The 26856-nt window shown below is 38.4% G+C and overlaps 1 protein-coding gene across 1 annotated transcript; it reads left to right on the top strand.

The window, feature by feature from the left end:
- Positions 1–2124: 2124 nt before the first annotated feature.
- Positions 2125–26342, top strand: SLC25A16 (solute carrier family 25 member 16). Its single transcript, XM_070752124.1, has 9 exons — positions 2125–2374; positions 5260–5352; positions 6227–6360; positions 8167–8230; positions 11590–11714; positions 14446–14512; positions 18232–18394; positions 22068–22136; positions 24208–26342. The coding sequence occupies exons 1-9, from the start codon at positions 2275–2277 to the stop codon at positions 24362–24364; spliced, it is 972 nt and encodes a 323-aa protein (XP_070608225.1). The 5' UTR covers positions 2125–2274; the 3' UTR covers positions 24365–26342.
- The last annotated feature ends 514 nt before the right edge of the window (positions 26343–26856 follow it).

Below are 26856 nucleotides of genomic sequence, written 5' to 3'. Positions count from 1 at the left end.
TTGTATAATGGGTTTTTAACTGCTTTTTTAGTATTGGATTTTGTTGTACTGTTTTACTGCTGTTGTTAGCCGCCCCGAGTCTGCGGAGAGGGGCAGCATACAAATCCAATAAATAATAATAATAATAATAATAATAATAATAATAATAATAATAATAATAATAATAATAATTTTTAAGAGAAGATTGAACTGCCACTTGACTGGTGTACTATAGGGTTCCTGCTTGGGCAGGGCGTTGAACTCGATGGCCTTCATGGTCCCTTTCAACTCTAACAATCAATCAATCAATCAATCAATCAATCAATCAATAAATGTGTTTTCAGCTGCTACTGGTTTTGGCAGTGACGATACAGCCTTGTGAGACAAACTGCCCCTTTTGGAGAAGTGATGATGTCACAATAAAAGGGGCGGGGCTTGTAAGAGAAATACTTGAGGCTGGTTTCAGTCTGAAGAGTGGGACTCTGCTCTACTTTAAAATGGCAAGTCCTTGCCCACGCAATGCTTGTAAAGCCTACTCGACAGAACAACGTAACCCATATTTCCCATCCCACTTAGATCTGGAACAACTGCTCTCCTCTGAGAGCGACACAACCCTGAATCAGCCTGATCATTAGAGCGTCTTGAAGACCTGGGATAGGAAACCAAGACTTACGAAGAGAGACTGAGGGAACTGGACATGGATAGCCTAGAGAAAAGGAGGGCCAGAGCGGACATCATAGCAGTCTACAAGTATACGAGGTGATGTCACAGAGAGGAGGGGATCACTTTATTCTTCAGAGCACCAGAGGGCCGGACGAGGAACAACGGCTGGAAGCTGACCAAGGAGAGATTCAACATTAAAATTGGGTTTTGCCTAAAAACCCTAAACGATGAATAGTTTCCTTTCCCCAGCACAACTGTTTTATTCCTGTTTCAACTGTCAGACCGTATTTAGGCTCAGGATTGACTCAGCCTTTCAAGGTTAGTAAAACAAGGACCCAGATTTATTTATTTGATGGATTGATGGGGGCAATGTTTACTCTGTAAACCGTTTAGAGAGGGCTGTAAATCACTGTGAAGCGGTACATAAGTCGAAATGCTATTGCTACGTGAAATCATCTACCAGTGCTGACCCTTCCAATTGGGCTCAACCCCGCCTGGGCTCAAAAACTGAAAAAGCCCAGCAGTCCAAAGCTTGGATGGGAGGAATGCAAGAAAATCCCAGTCCAGTTTAGCTGAGGTGTTGCAGTGGGTAGAGTGCAGTACTGCAGCCATTAAAGCTGACTGTAGATCTGTAGGTCAGCGGTTCAAATCTCACACCGGCTCAAGGTTGACTCAGCCTTCCATCCTTCCAAGGTGGGTAAAATGAGGACCCAGATTCTGGGGGCAATATGCTGGCTATGTTTAAAAGTGCTATTGCTAACATGTTGTAAGCCGCCCTGAGTCTAAGGCGAAGGGTGGCATTTATTTATTTATTGGATTTGTATGCCGCCCCTCTCCGTAGACTTGGGGCGGCTAACAACAGTAATAAAAAACAGCATGTAAATCCAATACTAAAACAACTAAAAAACCCTTATTGTAAAACCAAACAAACATACAAACAAACAAACAAACAAACATACCATGCATAAATTGTAAAGGCCTAGAGGGAAAGAATATCTCAGTTCCCCCATGCCTGACGGCAGAGGTGAGTTTTAAGGAGCTTACGAAAGGCAAGGAGGGTGGGGGCAATTCTAATCTCCGGGGGGGAGTTGGTTCCAGAGGGTCGGGGCCACCACATAGAAGGCTCTTCCCCTGCGCCCCGCCAAACGACATTTAGTTGATGGGACCTAACTGGTCGCTGGGATTCATGCAGCAGAAGGCGGTCCCTGAGATAATCTGGCATAAAAAATAGAATGAATGAATGAATGAATGAATGAATAAATAAATAAATAAGTTGAACAATTCTTAGAAGAAGTCGGCAACCAACCGCTTTTGTTAACAACGCTTGCAAAAGCCGCAGCGGGCCATGATTGGTAGCTGGAGTTTGGATCCCAAAGTAGCACTGGATCTAACCCACCCATCCTTCCAGTTCCTTTTGCAGGCTGGCTGCAGAACCAGCGAGCCCATGACGTCATCAGCAGGCGCCACGGGCCGAGGAAGCTTGGCGGCGGTGGCTCCGCCCCCCAGGCTCACTGGGCGGAGAGGCCCGGCCCTCCCGGGTTCACGTGCTGCTGGAGGCGCTAGCATGGGCTGAAGCTGCCGCTGCCGCCTCCTAGAATCGGTGTTCGGAAAAGGCAGCCAGCGATCGTCTTCATGGCCACCGAAGCCACCGCCGCCGCGGGACCCGGCGCCCGCTTGCCCTCGACGCCAACCCAGCGAGATTTCTACTGGCTGCGCTCCTTGGTGGCCGGAGGTGAGTCCGGAGGGGAAGCCGGCGATGGGCGAGCCAGGTGCGGCTCACAGGGCACTTCCTCTTCGCGGCCTTGATTCGTCTTGGTTTGTCTCTCGCTCAGAAATGGCTTCAGACTCTTAAACCTTATATATATATATATCTTATATTAAAAAGCGTGGCTAAATTTCAGGACCGCTGCTGGAGTTACTTTCCTTATTTTTTAAGGAAGTGCTCGGTGGGCTGCTGTCTAGCATCTGCCCTTCCCCTTCTCACCTAAATGGGGTTTGGAATTGGTACCTAATGTGATTGGGTTGCTTATATGTACCCGGACTATCATTAAGTATGGCATCTTATGATTCTTGACTGATTTATCTTTTATGTACACTGATAGCTTATGCACCAAGACAAATTCCCTGTATGTCCAATCACACTTGACCAATAAAGAATATTCTTATTTTTCATTCTAATTCTTACTCTTATTCTATTCTAATTCTATTATTTTATGCACACTGAGAGCATATGCACCAAGACAATTCCCTGTGTGTCCAATCACACTTGACCAATAAAGACTATTCTAATTCTTATTTTAATTGTTACTCTTATTCTGTTCTAATTCTATTCTTTTATGCACACTGAGAGCATATGCACCAAGACAAATTCCCTGTATGTCCAATCACACTTGACCAATAAAGACTACTCTAATTCTTACTCTTATTCTATTCTAATTCTATTCTTTTATGCACACTGAGAGCATATGCACCAAGACAAATTCCCTGTGTGTGTCCAATCATACTTGGCCAATAAAGAATTATATTTTGTTCTATTCTGGGATCATGGAATCTCTTGGCTCCCCCACCCCAATATAAAACCCTACATTAAAGTTATCTTGTTCCCAACAGTTTTCAGATAGTTCTTGGATCATGGAGGATGAAGTTAGGTGTCCATTCTCCTGGTTTAGTAACAGCTAGCAACATGTCAATATGATTCATACTGAGGAGTTTTTAAAGCTGAAAAGCATCTTACAAAGATGATGCATTTTTACCTAGGTTTCATTTCTCTCTTTTTTTATTGGTCCCTTCAAATTAGAATGTTGACTGCCTGGGCAGTTTTCTTGGCAAGGCTGTTAAGAAGTTGGCTTGCCATTGCGTCCCTCCTTGGGCTGAGAGAGAGAAAAAGGCCTGCCAGCTTGGTGCTCAAAAGTGGGACTAGAATCCATCATCTTGGTTTTTCAGCTTAGTGCTTAGAAACATAAAACTGGCTCTCTTACATAATTTGTACTGAGTTTTGAAACTGGGGGTGGATGGGCTCTAATGGGTAAAGTAAAAAGACAAACATTGATTTTTGAAAAAAGAAAAAGTACCGCACTTGTAATTTAGCCAGAAATAATTCTATGTTGCAAGAAAGAAAATTTTGTTGCTGTATTACCGGTATATGGTTTCTCATATAAAGTAATATAGCAAGCTTTTACGGAACTCCTGTGTTTCAGACAACCATATAATTTATATCTTATCATTTTTCATATATTACTCAAGGTGGCAAACATACTCCTGGCCTTCTCTTTACCTGCAACAACAAACCTGTATGGTAGCCCTGGCCAAGAGAGAAAATCTGGCCTAGTCACCCAGCTGTCATTCATATCTAATGGAGGCCTAGAATTCCCTGTCAATTCCCTGGTTTTTAGCTTGCACATTAACCACTATGCTAAATTGGTTCTTATATGTCCACAATATTTATTTTTTCTTTGAAGAGATGCACAGGCAGTTCCAAAATCTCATTACAAAAATGAGGGCAGACATGAAATCCTAGAAAACATTTCAGCTCCTGTAATTGCTTCCTGTCTAGATCAGCAAAAATGCAGATGATTCATCTTCCTACGTTTTCACAAAGGAAAATGAATAGGCCATGGAATCCCCGAGTACAGTACTGTAATTCAGGAGGGCTGCCAGGTCGTACAAGTTCATGAATTATAGGATTTTATGGCTTTAAGGAACTGATTTTCAAGAGTTTCTACACAGCTGACAGACTCGGCTAATAGCTGTTTTAGTATTTACTATGTTTAGCAAGGCTGTGTGGCTGTAGTCCCAAAGAACTGTGCATGTAATAACACTCCTATTAGGCAGACTACTTATGTACTTGCTTTACAAGTGCAGGAAGGTAAACTCAGGATTTTTTTTACTATAAAGCTATTAAAGGTCCCCTCTCCTGCTTTGCTTCTTCACTTCTAACAGCTATGTTAGCAAAACATGGCTATGATTTTTAAAAAAAATAGCACTGCAGATTTGCTTTCTGTGGATTAATAAATTGTTAAAAACAGATGTGAAAGATGATGACTAATTTATTAGAGATGAGGCTTGAATTAGGAATTTTCTGAATGAAACTCTTTAAATGTTAAATACAAAATGTTAGATGTCAATTTCTCATATTTTCTGGTAGTCATAATATATTAATTTGTATGCTGCCTAACTCTTAACAACTCTGAGTCAACTTCTAACATCTCTTTAGAAAACTTCCCCAAAGGCAACTTCCTTGGTTCCCCCCCCCCCCCCACCCCTGTAAATCTTTCACTTGTCATCCAAGAAGCTTCATCAGTTTTGGCCTGAACCATGGCCTGGATGAATGAAAATCTCCATAGGCATCTTTAGAAAACTATTGTCTATGAAAGGCCCTTTTAGATTTTAGATACACCAAATGCGTTCTTAACAATGTTATACTTTTCTCAATGTAACTTCTATTTTATCAAAAATTGAGAAATAACGAGTACTTTTTTTAGCAGAGATTATAATTGTTGACTGAGAAAATAATGCTAACCTGTTGCAGGATGAACCTTGAAAAGATAAAAGTTTAAAAATAACTCTTGCCAAATACCTGGCAGTTAGTAAATAGTGCCATTTTTGCTTGTTGGAAAGGTGTTGCTGGATGTTGTGCCAAGTCAACCATTGCACCATTAGACCGAGTAAAGATTTTGTTGCAAGCTCACAATCATCATTATAAACATCTAGGTAAGAAAATTCATATTATGGGGGGGTCTAATATTGCTTATAATGTGTGATTTTTTATAATTGGTAAAGAAAATAGATTTGTTCAATTTGTGTTATGGAAATAATTGAATATATTAATTGGTCCCTTCAAGTCAGTGTTGGCTGCCTGGTTATTAATGTGTTTGGACTTTAAAGATTTGAAAACTAAATTTTAAATTGAAAGCTACATTGGAACAAAAATTATGATTAAGTTATTTCTCTGATTTTTTGAATAGATAAAAATGATTATTTAAATATTGTTAGTTGGAACTTTGAATACATAGTAGTTCTGAAATATTGTAATAGAAAATAGTGAAAAAACAAACACATAAAATAGAAACACATAACAATAGTGTTCAGTCTTTTGATGCTTTGGGTATGATTTAGTTCAGTTGTGATTTGTGGGTGTAGTCCTTTATATCCATTTTTCTACCTGTACTTTAGTATAGAGCAGCTATTATTCACAATAGCTCGGAAATAACAGTAAATATAAGCCATTAAAATCACAACAGATTCTAAAATTAAGATTACCGTAAGTCAAAATGTTCCTGAAATATGGATGCGAGAGGTTTATTTCGCCCTTGCTATTCTACCTTTTTTTATTATAACCATTATAAAAATTGTGATGACACTTCTGTGGAATGCCAAATTGGTCTTTAATTAAATCTAACAATACATGAAGGGGCTTATTGCAAAAGTATTGATTAAAGGGGAAGTATTTCAGTAGCCCATATAGAAGTTACCCTTCTTTTCAAGTTATATAAGACAGGATTTTGTAGAATAGTTCTCATAAGTGACAATTTAAAATGCTGAGATGAAAATGGTAACATGTTAGTCTGCTCTGTAATGCTGACAGGTGTGATCTCTACACTTTGTGCTGTACCGAAGAAAGAAGGCTTCTTAGGATACTATAAAGGAAATGGAGCAATGATGATTCGAATCTTTCCATACGGTGCCATTCAGTTTACAGCATTTGGCCAGTATAAAAAGGTAAATAGCTTGTGTCTTGTTGCTTCATATGTGTAGTATGAAGAGGCTTCAAACTTTAAAATTGACAAAAGATTCTATCATTATCACCCTTTTTTGACAGAATTAAGCAGCCAGATTCTTTATGTACATAGGAAGGAAAATGCCATTGCTTTTGCTGCTAAAAAAGATTTAAAACCTCCTTGTTATTATTAATCTAAATACTTGTAAATACATATTTTTGTATTTGTAGATTCTGTGTAGTTTACCTTGCTGAACTCAATTAAGACGAAGAATAGGGGAGCAATGATTATGAGTTTATTTAGATAGGTAAATTTAGAACATTATTCCACAGAAAATGATGTCAGGCTATGGGCCAACTGTGTTTCATTAATTCTGTGGCAGGATATTTCAGAACTACAGTGGTACCTCTACTTACGAACTTAAATTGTTCCGTGACCAGGTTCTTAAGTAGAAAAGTTTGTAAGAATAAGCAATTTTTCCCATAGGAGTCAATGTAAAAGCAAATAATGCTTGCGATTGGGGAAACCACAGGGAGGGTGGAGGCCCTGTTTCCTCCCAGGAGATTCCTAGAGAGGCCCCACGGATGCTTCTCCCCATCTTTTCTGGCCTTGTTTCCTCCTAGGAGATTGCTAGAGAGGCCCCACAGAGGCTTCTCCCCACCTTTTCCGGCCCTGTTTCCTCCCGGGAGATTCCTAGAGAGGCCCCACAGAGGCTTCTCCCCACCTTTTCCGGCCCTGTTTCCTCCTGGGAGATTCCTAGAGAAGCACCACGGATGCTTCTCCCCGCCTTTTCTGGCCTTATTTCCTCCCAGGAGATTCCTAGAGAGGCCCCACAGAGGCTTCTCCCCACCTTTTCCGGTCCTGTTTCCTCCCGGGAGATTCCTAGAGAGGCCCCATGGAGGCTTCTCCCTGCCTTTTCCGGTTACAGTTTCAGAGGCTTGGGTTTGTAAGTGGAAAATGGCTCTTGAGAAGAGGCAAAAAAATATTGAACACCCGGTTCTTATCTAGAAAAGTTCATAAGACGAGGCATTCTTAGGTTAAAGGTACCACTGTACTTGTTTTCAGCTGACATCCTAGCCCCAGGGTAGGCAAAATTGACTCTTCTATGACATGTGGACTTCAACTCCCAGAATTCCTGAGCCAATCATGATACCTCAGGAATTCTGGGAGTTGAAGTCCACATGTCATAGAAGAGCCAGCTTTGCCCACTCCTGTCCTAGACCAACATCATAACTTTTACTGGGGATGGTCAGAAGACAAATCCTTTCCAGAGTACCTTTCTTTTGAAGAAGAAAACCCAACAGCAAGCTCCTTTAATGTCTCGAAATAAGTCACAATTTCTTGATCGGTATTTATGTATCAAAAGAGAACAATCTTTTTTTTAAATCGGCAGGAGGTGCAGCACACAATCAGATATTATTTCATTTTCCTTTATCTTCATTGACATTAAATGAAAGTCAATATGGTTTTATTTCCAGTTATGTATTTGTGTCATGCATTTAATAGCCACTCATATTGAAACTTCCAATTATATAATTTCATGATATTTCTAAGACCAAGCCATAGTATGATTGGTTTCTTATTGATTTGTTAGTGTGTAATCATGATTTTGTTGTTTAATATTGTATACAGGACCTTCACTTACTTTTCAGTAAAATTATGCCCCAGAACAGCTAACACAAAGTTGGGAGTAGTTTGATTACTGTATTTTTTTAAAAATTGTTATGGCATATGGTGAGGAGTAATGAACTTTATCTTTGGTATATTAAGAGCTTTTTCCACACTTCAAATGTAAATCATTTTGTAGGTGATAAAGAACAAGCTTGGCATTTCTAGTCATATTCATCGGTTAATGGCTGGATCCTTAGCAGGTATTCCTCTTCTTATTCTTCATTTTCCTTTTCTCTCAGTATATGTATGTCCTTTTCTATAATTTCTACAATTGTGGGTTTTTTAATTAATTAAAACCCAGCCTTATAGTTTGTTTTAATCGGATTTAAAAAAGATCTCCAGAAACATCCAAAATTGCAGGTAAAGGAGCTATTGTAAAAGGTTTTGAAGACTGATACTAGGGCTTGGGAGTTTCTGGTTTCTTACTACAGCCAGGAGGGGGGCAAATATTTTCAAATTATGACTACAGTGTTCCCTCGCTTTTCGCTGGGGATGCGTTCCGAGACACCCCGCGAAAGTCGAATTTCCGCGAAGTAGGGATGCGGAAGTAAATACACTATTTTTGGCTATGAACAGTATCACAAGCCTTCCCTTAACGCTTTAAACCCCTAAATTGCAATTTTCCACTCCCTTAGCAACCAATCAGATTATTACTCACCATGTTTATTTATTAAAGTTTATTAAAAAAATATTTATTAAAGGCAGGTGAAAGTTTGGCGATGACATACGGCGTCATCAGGCGGGAAAAACCGTGGTATAGGGAAAAAACCCGCAAAGTTTTTTAATTAATATTTTTGAAAAACCGTGGTATAGACTTTTCGCGACGTTCGAACCCGCAAAAATCAAGGGAACACTGTAGTTCATAGACCTTTCAAATTGAGGATGCTATAGAATGAGTAGAACTTGTAACCGGTCCTCAAAATTCTGGCTGTCACACCTCCCCGTGGTCATGTGATTGCAATGAACCACTTGGTATTTAGGATGGTTGTGGTGTCCCTTGAGGAGCTTCGCTTTGGAGCGTAAGATCCAGGGCTCTAATACTCCATAGCACCTCTCAATCAGAAGTAAAACGCTCCCAGTTTGCTGGTGCCTGTCAGTCATCTGAGAGCCAGTTGCAAACGGAGTTTGAGGCCCCGCCCACCCACACCAACGCTGCCATTTGGGTTCTTTTACCCTTTATTTACCCTTTGCTTTGTGCATGCACAGGGGGTAAAAGAACCCAAATCTGGGTAGGTGGGTGGAGCCTTGTGCTCCTTTTGCGACCGGCTCTCTAACAACTGAGAGGCACGAGCGAACCAGGAGCATTTCACCCCTATACTCTACATGATCTCATATTCTATTGCAGTGTTTCCCAACCTTGGCAACTTGAAGATATTTGGACTTCAACTCCCAGAATTCCCCAGCCAGCGAATGCTGGCTGGGGAATTCTGGGAGTTGAAGTCCAGATATCTTCAAGTTGCCAAGGTTGGGAAACACTGTTCTATTGGGTATGTGTCCCACCTGCACTCCTTGTCTGGGATCACCCACCTACCTGTTCTTGCTTAACAACCTTCATAGTCCTGTGGCTATAACATAGTCCTGTGGCAGGGGGGACAGTTCAGATTGCCATTGATAAGTGAAGTGGTCACTTGATGTTGCGCTGTACAACTGCATTGCTTAGTGGGAGTTCTGGTCCCAATTGTTGTCATCACTCAAGGACTACCTGTGGTTTTATAAAAAATGAAATTGTTTTCATTAGTGGCTACTTGCAGACCTATTGAAGCTCGAACAAAATGGAACTGAGTTAAAGATTTTCGTGTTCTAATCAGAGATAGATTGCATTTTTTAAAAAAAATAATATACTTTATTAATTTTTCCATAAAAGGACATACAAACTCACAAACATTTAAACACATAGTAGGGGTTACAATTACCCCTCTTTTCTTGAAGTCAATTTTTAATACAGAAAAAAGGATAAATTCTTAAGTCTTTAAGTCAACATAGTATTCTAAGTGAAAAGAAGAATTTTGTTTACATATTCTAATAAACATAGGGTTAAGTTAATAAAAAAAAGGAAAAACCAACAACAAAAAGAAAAAAAATTCAATAACATTTTAATATATTCATGCAATTTTCGTAACCTTAATTTTAATTTTATTTTTGTCTAGAAATAGATTGCATTTATTTAAGCAGATTTCATCTGATTACTGTAGCTACTATAGTGATCAAACTAGAATCCTGGTTTGATTTTTTTAAAAATATAGTGCTCGCAATGCATGCCTATATCTCATTGCCACATTGTCAATGAAGAAATACCTCTTTTATTCTAAGCTATTCTATTTTAAGCTTGTTTATTCTAAGCTTATCAAGTGATTTATTTAGTCCAGTATACAAATTCTTATATTAAAAATGAGAAAGGTGAACATGTTCGATGTGTGAACAATCTTCAGATGAACCACATATGTTGCGATTATACTTCCATACTTTGGATGGAAATTGTTGGCCATAGTGACTGTTTTACAACGTGTGGAAATCTAACACAAAAGAATAGTTTTATAAAAAGTTACAGCGCTTATGCTTATTGGAGTGTATGGACTGGATCAAAAAAGAAATTTAAAAAGGCAAGAGTGGGGAAAGAAATGGAAATTACTCTAAAAGAAAGTTTAATTGCCAATACCGCAGCGATTGACCTAATAAAGTGATGACAAAATATATCTAGAATGATAAATGATAACTATCATGCCACATAAATATATGGGGTGTCTCCATATTTGTAAGTACAGTGTAAGAACCAATGGAGCACCATTGCACGTAGAATGAAAATCCATTGAAATCCCTTTTTCTGCAATGAATTTGATTTGTGGTGCTGGTGTAATTTTGCACTTTAAAGGAGTTGGAAATGTTGGAAATTAGCTTTCTACAGTAAGTGCTTGCAAGACCAAACATATTGAAGGCACTGAGTTTAAGAATTGTCGGAGGAAAATGCCTTGAAAAGTCTATTGTAATGCGGCTGTTGGGATTGGCAAAGGTAAAACTTTATGGTGTGAACTTTCAACTTTGGATTTCCTGTGCCTTGTGTAATTCAAATCTGAGTAGTAACACTCCATTGGTAGATAATTGCCTTTCGGTTTCCTTTAAGGAAATAAAAAAGGTTGAAGCAGAGGGGGTGGAAGCTTAATTTCAATTATTTAAAAAGTAAGTTCTTTATCCCCCAGCACTTTCTAAAGGCATTTTAAGAAGAATTTAAGCTTTCCGAATGCGAAAGAGAAAAAAAGTATTGAACTATCCTCCCCCCTTCCTTATGCTAGCTTTAATTTTTTTTTTAAAAGTATGTTTACGAAATAAAACTTTTAAAATGATCATGCTTTTGTAGGTCTACTGATTTAAGCAACATGGAGTATTTGAGAACAATCTAAATCACCTAATCCTTCACTGTTCCCATGTGGTGGACTATCTAAATTTTAATGTATTGCTTCCATCATTCTTGTGTCTGCAATAAATAGAAATAACAATCAAATTTCTAAAGCCTTTTTAGACTTGCTGGTGAATGCTGATATTTTAAATTATTAATTTTTGGAAGGTATAACAGCAGTGATCTGTACGTACCCCCTTGATATGGTGAGAGCCCGGCTGGCATTCCAAGTAAAAGGGGATCATCATAAGTACAGGGGAATTATTCATGCATTCAAGACCATTTACACCAAGGTAATTGTCTTTGTTCTGGCTTTATAAATACCTCTTAATTTTCTGTAAGAGTTCTCAGCAGACAATTGAAAACTGAGCAAGAAAAATGAATCTGTAAGCTCAGTGTATGTTTATAATAGAACAGAATAGAATTTTATTGGCCAAGTGTGATTGGGCAAACAAGGAATTTGTCTTGGTACATATGCTCTCAGTGTACATAAAAGAAAAGATAGATTCATCAAGAATCATAAGGAGCAAACACTTAATGATAGTCCAGGTACAAATTAGCAGTCAAATCATATTAGGAACCAGTCAGTATAAATTGTAAGGATACAAGCCACAAGTTACAGTCATGCAGTCACTTGTGGGAGGAGATGGGTGATGGGAACAATGAGAAGATTTATTTATTTTTATTTTTATTTATTTATTTGTCCAATACACAAAACACATCAAGGGGAATGGGCATGGAGTATTACATACAAGGAAAAGATATGGAAATGGAGGAGGAGATATATGAAGGGAGGAAGGATATGTGACATATGGGATAAGGGGAGACAAATTGGACAGGGGACGAAAGGCACACTGGTGCACTTATGTACGCCCCTTACTGACTTTTCAGGAATCTGGCGAGGTCAATCGTGGATAGTCTTAGGGTGAAATGCTGGGGGTTAGGGGTTGACACTACTGAGTCTGGTAGTGAGTTCCACGCTTCGACAACCCGATTGCTAAAGTCATATTTTTTACAGTCGAGCCTGGAGCGATTAACATTAAGTTTGAATTTGTTGCGTGCTCTTGTGTTGTTGCTGTTGAAGCTGAAGTAGTCGTCGACAGCCTTAATAGTAGTGCAGACTTAGTAAATAGTTTGATGGTGTTGAGGGAATTATTTGTTTAGCAGAGGGATGTCGTTTGAGGGAAAAACCTGTTCTTGTGTCTACTTGTTCTGGTGTGCAATGCTATATAGTGTCGTTTTGATGATAGGAGTTGAAGCAGTTTGTGTCCAGCAGGTGAGGAGTCTGTAGATATTTTCTTAGCCCTCTTTTTGATTCGTGCAGTGAACAGGTCCTCAAGTTGGTAGCAACAGTTTATTCTACAGTTGTGGTTATCCTCTGAAGTCTGTGTCTGTCTTCTTGGGTTGCAGAACCCAGCCAGACAATTAAAGAGGTACAGATGACAGACTCAACAAGGGTAGCAAATAAGAATAATAAAGCTGCCCGAATTAAATCAGGGATGAAAGATGTTTTGAGCCAAAAATGTCTTTGTGAAAGTCTATGAATTGACTGCTTTTAACCAAGTCTGCCCAACAGATTCATTGGATGTCCATACTTTCAGCACACATTGGTCATGATTTGTGAAAATGAGGAGTGTTTTAACCATATGTATACATACATGTCAGGATGGGGGGAGGGAAGGATGGACTATCCTGTTGGTTTATCTCACATTATCCAACTTGACATGTACAATTAGACTTAATACAATTAGACTTAAGAGTAAAAGAATATCTTACAGATCTTGCAACCTTGTACTGATATGGTGCAATTGTTATGGTAGCTTAACAGGATGTGTTGAAAAATACAGGATAGAACCAATGAATGCCATGTGAATTGAGAAATTCAGAAATTGAAGTAGCCAGTTTATTATAACTTCTGTGGTCAAGTCAGGTCAGGTTCTGATTTTATGGCATTTTTGTGCTCGCGTGTGCCTTCAAAGCTATGTTGCTGTGCATACACATACATGTGCAGATAGCCCAAGGCAGTTGTGAAAAAAGTTGTGACTGCTTTAGTAATTCAAGCTTCATTGTAGGACATGTCTTTCAAAAAATATGCATAGTTCTGGAATACATATGTTACATGTTTTTTTGCTGAATTTGAAAATTAAGGGAGACTAGGATAGATCTATTTCGGCCTTATTTTGGCCTCATCAGCTAGCCATATCCACTGGGACTTGAACCTGCAACCTTTGCCTTGTAAGGCAGAGAATTATCCTCTAGGCCAGTGATTTTCAACCTTTTTTGAGCCGCGGCACATTTTTTACATTTACGAAACCCTGGGGCACATTGGGGGCTAAAAAAGGTTTGGACAAAAAAATTCGCTCTCTCTCTCTTCCTCCCTCCCTTTCTATTTCTCTCTCCCTCTCCCTTCCTCTTTCTTTCTCTCTCTCCATCCCTTTCTTTTTCTTCCTTCCTTCCTCTCTTTTTTGCTCTCTTTCTCTCTCCCTTCCTCCCTCTATGTCTTTCTCTCTCTCCCCTTCCATTCCTTTCTCTCTCTCTCTCTTGCTTTCTTTCTCTCTTGCTTTCTTTCTCTTTCTCTTTCTTTCTTTCTCTCTGAGCTTCGCGGCACATCTGACCATGTCTCACGGCACACTAGTGTGCCGCGGCACACTGGTTGAAAAACACTGCTCTAGGCTACAGTATCCAATCCCTTCAGCTCTGCACCAGGGAAGGGTTACATATTTTTGTGTCGAATCACCCTGGTCTATTGAAGGAACATCACAGCTCCTTATTTGCCTCTCGGCCCAACCCAGGGCCATTTCCAAGGCAGTTAATTTTATTGATAGCCAACAATTCTATCTATATGTGGTCACACGTTTTTTGCTGAATTTGAAAATTAAGGGAGACTAGGATAGATCTATTTCTATTTTTATATATATATAAAAATGGATATGAAAGCTTTCTTCTCAAAACTTTCCTGTGTTCATTTGTAAAATTCTCCTAAATTTATTTTTGTTTTCTTGCTGTTATTGGCTTTTGCCAAAGGAAGGTGGCATGCAAGGATTTTATCGGGGACTTATGCCAACAATAGTCGGAATGGCTCCATATGCGGGTGAGTACAACTTGAACATTATTGGGTTTTTTGCTGAACCACTTTAGGCTTAATTTTGATTTGAAAACTATTTTCCTTGCTTCCTTTAAGATAAAAAATACTTTTTGCATATGACCAATTAAAGGAAAGAACTGCTAGAAATGAAGTTTTATCACAATGCATGATGATTTACTTTTCTGTTGTCTTTTTCAATATTTTTAAATTTATTGGATATGCTCTCAATTCAGGCATTTCCATTAATTGAAAGACATCTCCTAAAACATTTTCTACTGCTGACTCTAATCGCAGAGGTCTGTATTTTTAAAATCAAAAATAAAAATGACATTTAAAATAACTACATGCATATCTTTGATTTTTAGCGATAAACTTAACATATTACTTATCCTTACTGAACAGAGTAGTTTTTGCAACATACTGTAATGATGTTACAATGGTGTGGTGCCATCATTGCAATTGTCTCCATTATATACTGCATTTTTCAGAGTACACACCGAAGTTATACACATCGGAGTATAAGATGCACCTTATTTTGGGGGGAGAAAAATAGGTTAAAAAAATCTACCTACCAGATATTGGTCTGGCTACCGTCCTTAGTCTGCTCAGCTTCAGCACATTACAGTGGTACCTCTATTATTATTATTATTATTATTTATTGGATTTGAATGCCGCCCCTCTACCTAAGAACGCCTCTACTTAAGAACTTTTCTAGATAAGAACCGTGTTTTCAAGATTTTTTTTGCCCCTTCTCAAGAACCATTTTCTACTTAAGAACCCAAGCCCGGAAAAATTTCTCAGGAAATTTGAGAGCGGCATAAAGGCCCGGCCAGTTTCCTTCCATTCCCCCTTTAATCCTGGCCATCTCGGGCTTTTCTCGGCTGCCAGAGGAGCCTTTCAGTGGCGCTTAAGGAGGCTTTGGCAGCCCAGAGCGAACGGAGGGAGGCGTGTGCTCCTCCTCGCTGCCTCAGAGTTCCTTTTTTTTTTTAAGTCTTAATGTTTTGGCTTTTTTAAAATTCTCCTCACCTTTCTTCCGCAGTGACTGTCCTCCTCCTCTTCTTCCTCCTCCTCCTCCCACCCAAATTCCGAGCTTTTATTTCTTTCCTAATGGGTTTGCACGCATTATTTGCTTTTACATTGATTCCTATGGGAAAAATTGCTTCTACAGTGTTCCCTCGATTTTCGCGGGGGATGCGTTCCGAGACAGCCCGCGAAAGTTGAATTTCCGCGAAGTAGAGATGCGGAAATAAATACACTATTTTTGGCTATGAACAGTATCACAAGCCTTCCCTTAACACTTTAAACCCCTAAAGTGCAATTTCCCATTCCCTTAGCAACCATTTAGATCATTACTCACCATGTTTATTTATTAAAGTTTATTAAAAAAAATATTTATTAAAGGCAGATGAAAGTTTGGTGATGACATATGATGCAGGAAAAACCGTGGTACAGTATAGGGAAAAACCCCGCAAAGTATTTTTTAATTAATATTTTTGAAAAACCGTGGTGTAGACTTTTTGCGAAGTTCGAACCCGCGAAAATCGAGGAAACACTGTACTTACAAGCTTTTCTACTTAAGAACCTGGTCACGGAATGAATTAAGTTCTTTAGTAGAGGTACCACTGTATTTTATCCCCTGGTTAGGACTGAAAAAAGCTTTTTTCAAAGGGAATAGGAATGAAAACACACCTGCAAAGAGCTAAGCAGGAAAAACTGCTTTGGTAGGAATAAAAATAAATGCTGCAAGCCAGGAAGAGTGTTAGCACAGCCTTAGGGCTGAAAAAGCCTTTTTCAAAGGGAGGAATGAGAACAAGCCTGCAAAGACTTAGGGCAAGAAAAAACCTTCGGAGGGAGTAGGACGCTGGGAAGATGGTTAGCACCTAGTTAGGGCTGAAAAAATAAGCTCCGAAAAAGTTACATTTGTAGTATAAGACGTACCCAAATTTTCAGCCTCTTTTAGGGAGGAAAATGGTGCATCTTATACTCTGAAAAATACGATACTTATGTCCCAACATTTGCATAAACAATTAAATCACAGCATTAAAGTTCTGACATATGCTGTTTGCTTTTTGAGATCCATGATTCTAGATATTTATAGAGCTAATCTCGTTGTCTGCATCCGTAATGCTATTCTGATATATGGTGTCGATCTTTGGTATAAAAAAAATATTTAATCTAAACTATGATTTCTAAATATTTCCTTATCTGCTTTCTCCCTCCACTAAAGGAGCAAAGTCTGTCTAATGTAAAAGATAGACTGAAAACTGTTGGCTGGGAATTATGTCATTTTTTATTTTTCTTTCCTTTTTCCTTAAAGGACTTCATATTCCTTTTGTGCACACAATCTTCAGAATTCCCACAATACAATATCATTTGGCATATGGCTTGTTGTTCTTAGTTGGATTTTTTGTCAGTCGCAGTAGAAGTCACAACACAAATTACTAAACAAAATGTTAATTTTCAATTTAGGTTCTACCTCTGTATATGTTTTTTAATTAGTTGAAATGTTGAAATTCTGGTTTGGGGTTGCGCTTTGAATCCCCTGTTATGATTGAGGGGTGTATATATGTCCTTTTTTTCAACTTTGCTTGTAATCTAGACTAATTAAATCCCAGAAGTTTAATTCAGCACTAAGTTGTTAATGCTTTTAGTATTTCTAAGCTTCTTAAGTCTTCTTGGTTTACTGTTGCTTAGATTATTCTGTTTCTTTGGTTTTAATCATAAATGCTATTTCATTTTTAAAAAAAAATCCTATGTATGCCGCCCCGAGTCTTCGGAGAGGGGCGGCATACAAATCTAATATATTATTATTATTATTATTATTATTATTATTATTATTATTATTTTATTGCAGCTGTATTTTAGTACAGTACTCTGTAAAACAAAAGTTCCTTTATTGTAAGAACTCAATGTCCAAGATAATGGTAAAGTAAGGAGCTCTTTTAAAAGAATTTAAAAGATTTTTCAAAGAGAATCTTTCTGATAACTTTCATTTGTAAGGATTGTTATGTCTTTCTGGTATTCTGTAACATTCAAGTAATTTTGTTGTCCTTATATCAAGGTATGTCAGGTATATATCAAGACGGTTAGCTGTAAGTGATCAATAAAAATGAGGTTTGAAAAAATGGAGACAATGTCATGGTATATTTGATGATCAAGTTAAAATTTAGGACTTAAAATTAATCGATATACAGTGTTCCCTCGATTTTCGTGGGTTCGAACTTCGCGAAAAGTCTACACCACGGATTTTCAAAAATATTAATTAAAAATACTTCACGGGTTCCCCCCCCTATACCACGGTTTTTCCCGCCTGATGACATCATATGTCATCGCCAAACTTTCATCTGCCTTTAATAAATATTTTTTTTAATAGACTTTAATAAATAAACATGGTGAGTAATAATCTAAATGGTTGCTAAGGGAATGGGAAATTGCAATTTAGGGGTTCAAAGTGTTAAGGGAAGGCTTGTGATACTGTTCATAGCCAAAAATGGTGTATTTACTTCCGCATCTCTACTTCGCGGAAATTCGACTTTCGCGGGCGGTCTCGGAACGCATCCCCCGTGAAAATCGGGGGAACACTGTATAATGGAACAGAGCTTGGCACATGCACTACTGCTAGTAGATTTAAATGAGTTCAATCTCTGGTTGAATTGTGCCTATAGCATCTATGCAGTTTGTTGTTGAGGTATTGTTTCGTTTAAAGATATTTTTTTTCCTTTCAGGTTTCTCATTTTTTACCTTTGGTACCTTAAAGAGTGTGGGACTTGCTCAAGCGCCTACCCTGCTCGGGAGGCCTTGCTTAGATAATCCTGATGTCTTAGTTTTGAAAACTCATGTAAATTTGCTGTGTGGTGGCATAGCTGGAGCCATAGCACAAACAATATCGTAAGTTATTCTAGTATTTTACTGCACTTAATGAAGAAATGTCAGGGTAGCTCGCATTAGGAATTTTATTTCCCTCCACCTTTAGAAGTCATGAAATGTAAACATCATTTAATTTTCCATCAGCAAAGAAAGCTCACTAGCAGAACTCCAAAGCTCAACAAATTTTCAGTTTCTGTCTTCAATATCCTCAGTAGAAAAGCTGTTGCTATTTATTTATTTATTTATTCATTCATTCATTCATTCATTCATTCATTTATTACATTTGTATGCCGCCCCTCTCCGCAGACTCGGGGCGGCTCACAACAGCAACAGAAAACAATATATAGGCTCTTAGGTTCTGCCCCAGCCATTTCTCTCAATTCAATTGAAGGGATAATTTTGCTTATGTGTAACAAATCCCCCAACCTTCTGTTCTCCTTGTCAGTTTATATGAGATTTGTGTGTAAATAAACTAATATATCCAGATGCAGTTTGAAAAATTGTAGCCTTAAGTCAGCTATAGTGCAGGATAGGGTTACATTTGTCAAACTAATAAATGGGCAGAGAACATTTGAATGCCACCAGAACCCCAAAGGTTACAGTAGAAGGCTATGGTAAAAATATATATATACATATTTATCATAAATTATGATGTAACATGGATTGCTTTACATAAAAGTACTAGCGGAAAATACATATAGTGCATATTGTGCCAATTCAGTTATACCTTGGCTCTTTTCTGCTAAAGCTGGCATGGCTATTTACTTCTTCTCGTTTTGTAAGACAACATTCAGATAAATTTAAAAATGAAATGTATGAGTGGCTCTGACCACTTATTAAGGTGCATGATTGAGCAGAAATAGAAATAGATTAGAATTATACATTTAATATAAAATATCACAAGTTACTTCTCTTTCATACAGCTTTAGCATGTAATCTCCATTTTTTCTTGGTTTTCAGATGTAAATAATTCAATTTGCACTTAGTAGTTAGGCTAAATGTTTATGTGTCTTTTAAATATCTACATTTAGTATTCTGATATCACTGAAAAAACCATGCCTTTTTAATTGTTATTGAAATCAAAGCAAAGGAAATGCTTTTTGGTTTCTGGATTGCGATCTTTTGGGGTTTACTTCAACTGATTCATACAATTTTGGGGGTTGGTGGCATCCATCCAGAATTAGTATTACTACTATGTCATTCTTACACGATAGCCAAATTTCCCTCCCCTCCGGCCTCCCAAAATTGGGCTGTTATACAGTAGTCCCTCACCTATCGCTGGTGTTACGTTCCAGACCCGGCCGCGATAGGTGAAATCCGCGATGGGGAATTTATCAACTGATAGTACTTATTTAAGTATTTATATTGTAATTGTTTGGTAAGTTTTCATTGTTTTAAGTGTTTATAAACCCTTCCCACACAGTATTTATTTTAGATATAGTATTTAAATACAGTATTTACAATTTTAGATATATATATTTTTTAAAAAACCTGCCGATCGAGTTTGGCAGGCTGTTTAAATCTGCCGATCGACTTCCTCAGAAACCCGCGATGAAGTGAAGCCGCAGTAGGTGAAGCGCGGTATAGCGAGGGACTACTGTATAACATTTCTTGAGAATTGAAGTTTTTCATCTTCTTTACCATTTTTAAAAATTTAAAGTTTCATATCAAAATATGTGATATTGCCTGAAGAAATTATTTCTGGCAATTCAAATAAGGAGCCTGGTACCTGATTTTCCAGTGTTAAACCTCATGTATTCTAAAACTGCCTCACAAAATAAAGATGTGCTAAAGCAGTGTTTTTCAACCAGTGTGCCGTGAGACATGGTCAGGTGTGCCGCAAAGCTCAGAGAGAAAGAAAGCAAGAGAGAAAGAAAGCGAGAGAGAGAATGAGCGAGAGAGAGAGAACAAGAGAGAGAGAAAGAAAACAAGAGAGAGAGAGCAAGAGAGGGGGGAAGGAGAGAGAGAAAGACATAGAGGGAGGGAGGGAGGGAGGGAGAGAGAAAGAGAGCAAAAAAGAGAGGAAGGAAGAGAAAGAAAGGGATGGAGATAGAGAGAAAGAAAGAGGAAGGAAGGGAGAGGAAGAGGGAGGGAGAAGGAAATAGAGCGAAGGAGAGGAAGAGAGAGAGATAATTTTTTTGTCCAAACTTTTTTTATCCCCCCCCACCGCCCCCACCGCTCAATGTGCCCCAGGGTTTCATAAATGTAAAAAATGTGCTGCGGCTCAAAAAAGGTTGAAAACCACTGTGCTAAAGCATCTGATTCATTTTGAATATAGTGAACATATCCTTTTCTAAAATCTTACACCTTATTTAATAGATTCTCCTAATTTCTTTTCAGTTGCAGCTTGGTGTTCTATCCATTACGATATTCACTTTAGCACTGCTTTTGGTAGAAATGTGAGCTATGTGCTTATTAAAAAATGAAATAATTGGGACTGCTTTCATTTTTCTCATAAAGCATTGTTCCATTGTTCTCCAGTGAGTTATATTCTTGATATGCAGACAATTTTATCTTTCTGAAGTCGCAAATATGTCAGCCTGGCTTAAAAGAAAGAGTAAATGCAAGTGTTGGATAGTAGGCTTTGGCAGGGCATTTCTGCTACCAGACAGAGAAGATAGATAATTCAGCCCCTAATTTGATCCAATATAAGGAAGCTTTGTGTTTTCAACATGCTCCTTCTGTAAACCCTGATAAGTGCCTGTGGGTTTTGCCTCCCAAGGACAATTCCATCTGTCTGTCCATTACCCTGGGGGGGGGGGGAACATTGACCCCCTCAGAGAGGGTCTGCAACTTGGGTGTCCTCCTCGGTCCACAGCTCACATTAGAGAAACACCTTTCAGCTGTGGCGAGGGGGGCGTTTGCCCAGGTTCGCCTGGTGCACCAGTTGCGGCCCTATTTGGACCGGGAGTCACTGCTCACAGTCTCTCATGCCCTCATCACCTCGAGGCTCGACTACTGTAATGCTCTCTACATGGGGCTACCTCTGAAAAGTGTTCGGAAACTTCAGATCGTGCAGAATGCAGCTGCGAGAGCAATCATGGGCTTCTCTAAATATGCCCATATCACGCCAACACTCCGCAGTCTGCATTGGTTGCCGATCAGTTTCCGGTCACAATTCAAAGTGTTGATTATGACCTATAAAGCCCTTCATGGCATCGGACCAGAATACATCCGAGACCGCCTTCTGCCGCATGAATCCCAGCGACCGGTTAGGTCCCACAGAGTCGGTCTTCTTCGGGTCCCGTCAACTAAACAATGTCGTCTGACAGGACCCAGGGGAAAAGCCTTCTCTGTGGTGGCCACGACCCTCTGGAACCAGTTCCCCCCAGAGATCAGAATTGCCCCCACCCTCCTTGCCTTTCGTAAGCTCCTCAAAACCCACCTTTGTCGTCAGGCTTGGGGGAACTGAACTACCCTTTTCCCCCTAGGCCTATACAATTTATGCATGGTATGTTTGTGTGTATATTTGGTTTTAATAAGGGTTTTTAAATTATTTTAAACATTAGATTTGTTACATGCTGTTTATTACTGTTGTTAGCCGCCCCGAGTCTACGGAGAGGGGTGGCATACAAATCTAATAAATGAATGAATGAATAAATAAATGGCTTTTAATTGTTATTTTGTAGTACGAATAGTTGCACTGCTGTATTTGTAAATTGCAATGAAAGAAAATGCTTCTTCACTTTCCCAGATACCCTCTAGATGTCACTCGTAGACGAATGCAGTTGGGAGCCATACTTCCTGATTCTGAAAAATGTTGGTGAGTTTCATCTCTTGGACTAAACATACAGTATGCCCAAAAATCTACCCACTGTATCATATTGGCTCTAAAACATTACAATGTCTTTTTTGGTCTTTGGTTCGCATGATAAGTTATAATAAGCTTCAAAGCAAGATGAATTCATTCAGGTTAAATATCGATGTCTAGTAGGTCAAGTCATTTTTGAGGTTACAGGTACAGGATTTCATCGGACAGAAGTTGCAATATTAAGCTGGCATTAGCATCAGACATCTTTGGAGGGAAGTTAGATTGGGAATGTTGAGATTGTGTGGTGTCTACACTCGTAAAGCGGCTGTCACAGTGTTCTGTCTGGGTCACTCCGGAAGCTATGACCAACCCAAAAAGATAAGCCAGACACACCGGTAGAATCCAAACACAGTTTTATAATGAGAAAGAGAAAAATAACCAACAGAAAATGTCCTTACAAGTCAGAAAACACTGGAACTCCAAACAGATACACAGAGGCAATTGTCCATACAAAAACACAGGATTCTTGATGCCAAGACGAGGCTGGAGATAACAGACGTACACCTCCCACGGGTCTTCAAGACTGCTGGGCCACGAGCCAGGAACAGAAATGCTGAGAGACAACGCAGATTACAGCAATTCCACTCAGATAACACTCCACACTGTTACAAGAGTTTGCCTGCCTTATAAACCCTTCCCTGCTAATGAGGACCACGCCCAAGCCCTAGTGTTCCTTATTCAATGCTGATAATATCTCTTCAGTTTCTGCCTCCTTTGATCTGTGCGTCTCTGTCGCATATCAATGACAGCTTGTGCTTCATCATCCAATGACTCTAGAGACTCCAAGCTACTTGCTGAAGAGAGCCCCTCGCCAGGGCTCCCAGGCCCCTCTTCCTCGTCACATTCCTCTTCGCTCTCATCCTCCCCCGGGCATGGAGCCAGCAGAGACGCAGCTGGTCTTTCATCTGCCTCAGGCTGAACCACAACACACAGTAACATTGTCAACCACAATTTCCCTTTCTGTCAGAAGTTGAATTGCAGCTCCTTCTCCCCAAAATCTCTGTTGACCCTATGGCTCTCTTCTGAGATTAAAATCATGGATGCAAATAAAAGCACAAACAGACAGATGCTGTGATTTGTAGCAAGCCAGATTCTTAAAAGGGTTTAAAAAAAAAATAATACATGTGAGATTTTGAGCATTGGTACTCACTGACATCAGGCTCCTTATCCCTGATAAAGGGATATTATTTCAGCATGTGATGTCAGCAAACCACACTGCATATTAATACTGGGCAGCCCTAATTTCACATTTTATGTAGAGTTAACAATCTAGCTGTTCCATGTGCAGCCTGATTGTAGGCTAATTGCCTCAAATGCTTTATTTTATTAGGAAGAATGTTTTATTTATTTATTTATTGGATTTGTATGCCGCCCCTCTCCGGAGACTCGGGGCGGCTAACAGCAATAATAAAACAGCATATAGTAATAATAACCCAATAGTAAAAACAGTTAAAAACCCATTATTATAAAAAGCAAACATACATACAGACATACCATGCATAAAATTGTAAGGGCCCAGGGGGAAAGAGTATCTCAATTCCCCCATGCCTGGCGACAGAGGTGGGTTTTAAGAAGCTTACGAAAGTCAAGGAGGGTGGGGGCAATTCTAATCTCTGGGGGGAGTTGGTTCCAGAGGGCTGGGGCCGCCACAGAGAAGGTTCTTCCCCTGGGTCCCGCCAAGCGACATTGTTTAGTTGACAGGACCCGGAGAAGACCCATTTTAATGATAATTGATTACATAATTTTACATAGTACTGATCAAGTAAATAAACAGTACAAAACAACGAGAACATAAACTTAACATGCATGCAAAACTTTTTGTGGCGGGGCAAAGTACGTCCTATACTCGGAAAAGTACAGTATATAATAAATTGCTTCTGTCCTCTATTTGAATAAGAGTACGGGGGACCTATATATTTTCCCATTAGGTACTACAAAAGTTCATGCTTTTTAAAAAGTTGTTTCAAGTAACGTGTTGGAAAAAGATCTTGTTTTACAAAGACTTACTCTGCTCTCTTTCCAGCACAATGATCCAAACGTTGAAGTATGTTTATGGAAACCATGGAATACGAAGGGGATTGTACCGTGGATTATCATTGAATTACATCCGTTGTATACCTTCTCAAGCTGTTGCCTTCACCACTTACGAATTTATGAGGCAGTTTTTACACCTTAATTAAAGACTGGGTTTTTTTTTTCCCAGTTTATAATGTATTGAACAGTAAGTTTCAGAATATAATTGAGAAGCCACTAGTATTTAAAGTGTTTTCTTTAATGTATGAAATACAGTATGAATATGAAATATGAAAACACAGTAAAAAAATTGAAGGAGCTCAATGAAACTTGACAAAGTTTACTATGTATATATTTTGCAAGAAGTTTACTTAACAGAAATCTATGTGATTCCAAAATATTGTACGTTTGTGTCCAACTTTAAAGATTTGATCTCTTTTTTAAATTTAGGAAATTTTGTTTTAGATGTCCGTATGCCTTAGCTAAAATATAAGTTGTAGGCACACTTCAAATTACATTCCATGTAATTGAATTGAAAATACCACATTGTTTGCTAATGTGGTTAGGGATGATGTATCATTGTAAAAACTCAATTCAGAGCCTACTTTTGAGAGCCCATTCATGAATTAGTGTGAGTAACATTACTTTCAGATTTTTGTATTAATTAGAAAATGGCTCATACTTTATCTATGATATACTGTTCCTTAACGAGAATCAAAAGTGGTGCTTAGGTTCTTATATAATTTAGTTTAGTCCTGTTAACTATTGGATGTTTTTACGCTGAATCATGCTGTATTATAAATAGCTTTTGAACTTCTTTCAAAGTTGTAGTAACATAGCATTCTAAAATGAAATGCAATCCTTGGATAGAATTGATAATGCTCTCAACCCACTTCATGTTGGTCCCTACATTTAGGGAATAAAACAGTACAAAAATAATTAAATGATCCTTGGGTATTAGGACTTGAGGTTTTCAATAACACTAAAATGAATATTGTACGTGTCTACTCAGCCTAAAGTATTTAACCTTCCATATTTTATAAATGAAGTTATTAAGAAACTCATTTTAAAAAGGAAAATTGTTTGACTTCACAAAGCTACTGTTTGGATTTCATTACAGATTTCGACTGAAATTAAAAAATAAAGATAAGCAGAAGAAACTGCTCCCTGTACTATGAGCAATGTAGGATAATGCTGAAAGTTTTTGCAACTTTGTAGTATTAGATAAATTAAGGTATATGTTTTTGGGGGTATTTAGTTTGGCTAGATAAAATAGTGTATGTGAATTGCACAGGAATCAAGATGTACATCCATTTATAAGAGAGAAGATAACTGAAGCAAAAATAATGCTCAAATACTGTCCTAAAAGTTTTCAAGCTATTACAATCCATTTGTTTTTGCTGCTTGTTTTCAGTATCTGCATAGATGCAGTTTGTAAGTAGATAGCTCATTCTGTCCCCTTTGAGTGATTTATGTATGACTTTACGACTTCTCTGATTGGGGTCTGTTGTGTTATTAAACCTTCCTTCTCCCTTTTTAAATGAGCCTGCAACAAGACTGCAACTCGAGCGTTTCAGTCATGTTAATTCCAAATTATACTGTGATGACGAATTGCAAGTTGACCGCCCACATCTGGATGTTATTTCATTTTCAGGGGGACTTGCTTATATTAGTAATCAATCCTACCCTTTTGGCTTGGATGATGTCATGGATAAAGTGTGTTCCTGAACAAGCCATTTTCACCAGATTCCTCATTCCTCCAATTTTCTTTTCCTCTTGCCCATAGTGAATTGAGAATGTCTTTTAAGGATTTATTTGATCCATGGATTTTATATAAAAGTAGAAATCTAATGAGATCGCCCTTAAAATTATAAAATTAGCATCCTTCTCAAAATTTTAATATAAAGCAATTTTATTTATTTATTGTAAATAGTATATATTGATTATGAATTGAAAATGGCTATGTTACCAAAAAAGTAGCTGTGAAATGGGTATTGCTCATGGCCTGTACCTAGGACATATAATCTTAAATTGTGTGGTTTGACTTGAATAATAATTGAAGGCATATACTTTTAAGTATGTAATTTGATATATTTCTGGGCAGAAACATGTACTATTTTTTTAATAAAATGACTTGAATAAGAATATGACTGAATATCGAAAGTATATCAATATATTTCTTTAGCATTACATGCTTCACTTTGTGCAGATTTAAGATACTGGTGAATGATAAATGCAGTTAACTGGTGGCCTTCCTGGGCAATTTTTAGATGCTGATATATAGTTCTGTAACTTCTGAATGTTGGTTCTACACTTTGCTGCAATTTGGAAGGCTAGCACTCTGAAAGTATCAATCAAAAATGTAAAATAAAGTAAAATAATGCACTTGGGGAAAAGGAATCCTCAATCTGAGTATTGTATTGGCAGTTCTGTGTTAGCAAAAACTTCAGAAGAAAAGGATTTAGGGGTAGTGATTTCTGACAGTCTCAAAATGGGTGAACAGTGCAGTCAGGCGGTAGGGAAAGCAAGTAGGATGCTTGGCTGCATAGCTAGAGGTATAACAAGCAGGAAGAGGGAGATTATGATCCCGCTATATAGAGTGCTGGTGAGACCACATTTGGAATACTGTGTTCAGTTCTGGAGACCTCACCTACAAAAA

The sequence above is a fragment of the Erythrolamprus reginae genome, chromosome 5 (assembly GCF_031021105.1).
Source record: "Erythrolamprus reginae isolate rEryReg1 chromosome 5, rEryReg1.hap1, whole genome shotgun sequence".
NCBI classification, from domain to species: domain Eukaryota; kingdom Metazoa; phylum Chordata; class Lepidosauria; order Squamata; family Dipsadidae; genus Erythrolamprus; species Erythrolamprus reginae.
The sequence above is the reverse complement of the archived record's forward strand: the minus strand, read 5'-3'. Positions and strand labels throughout refer to the sequence as shown.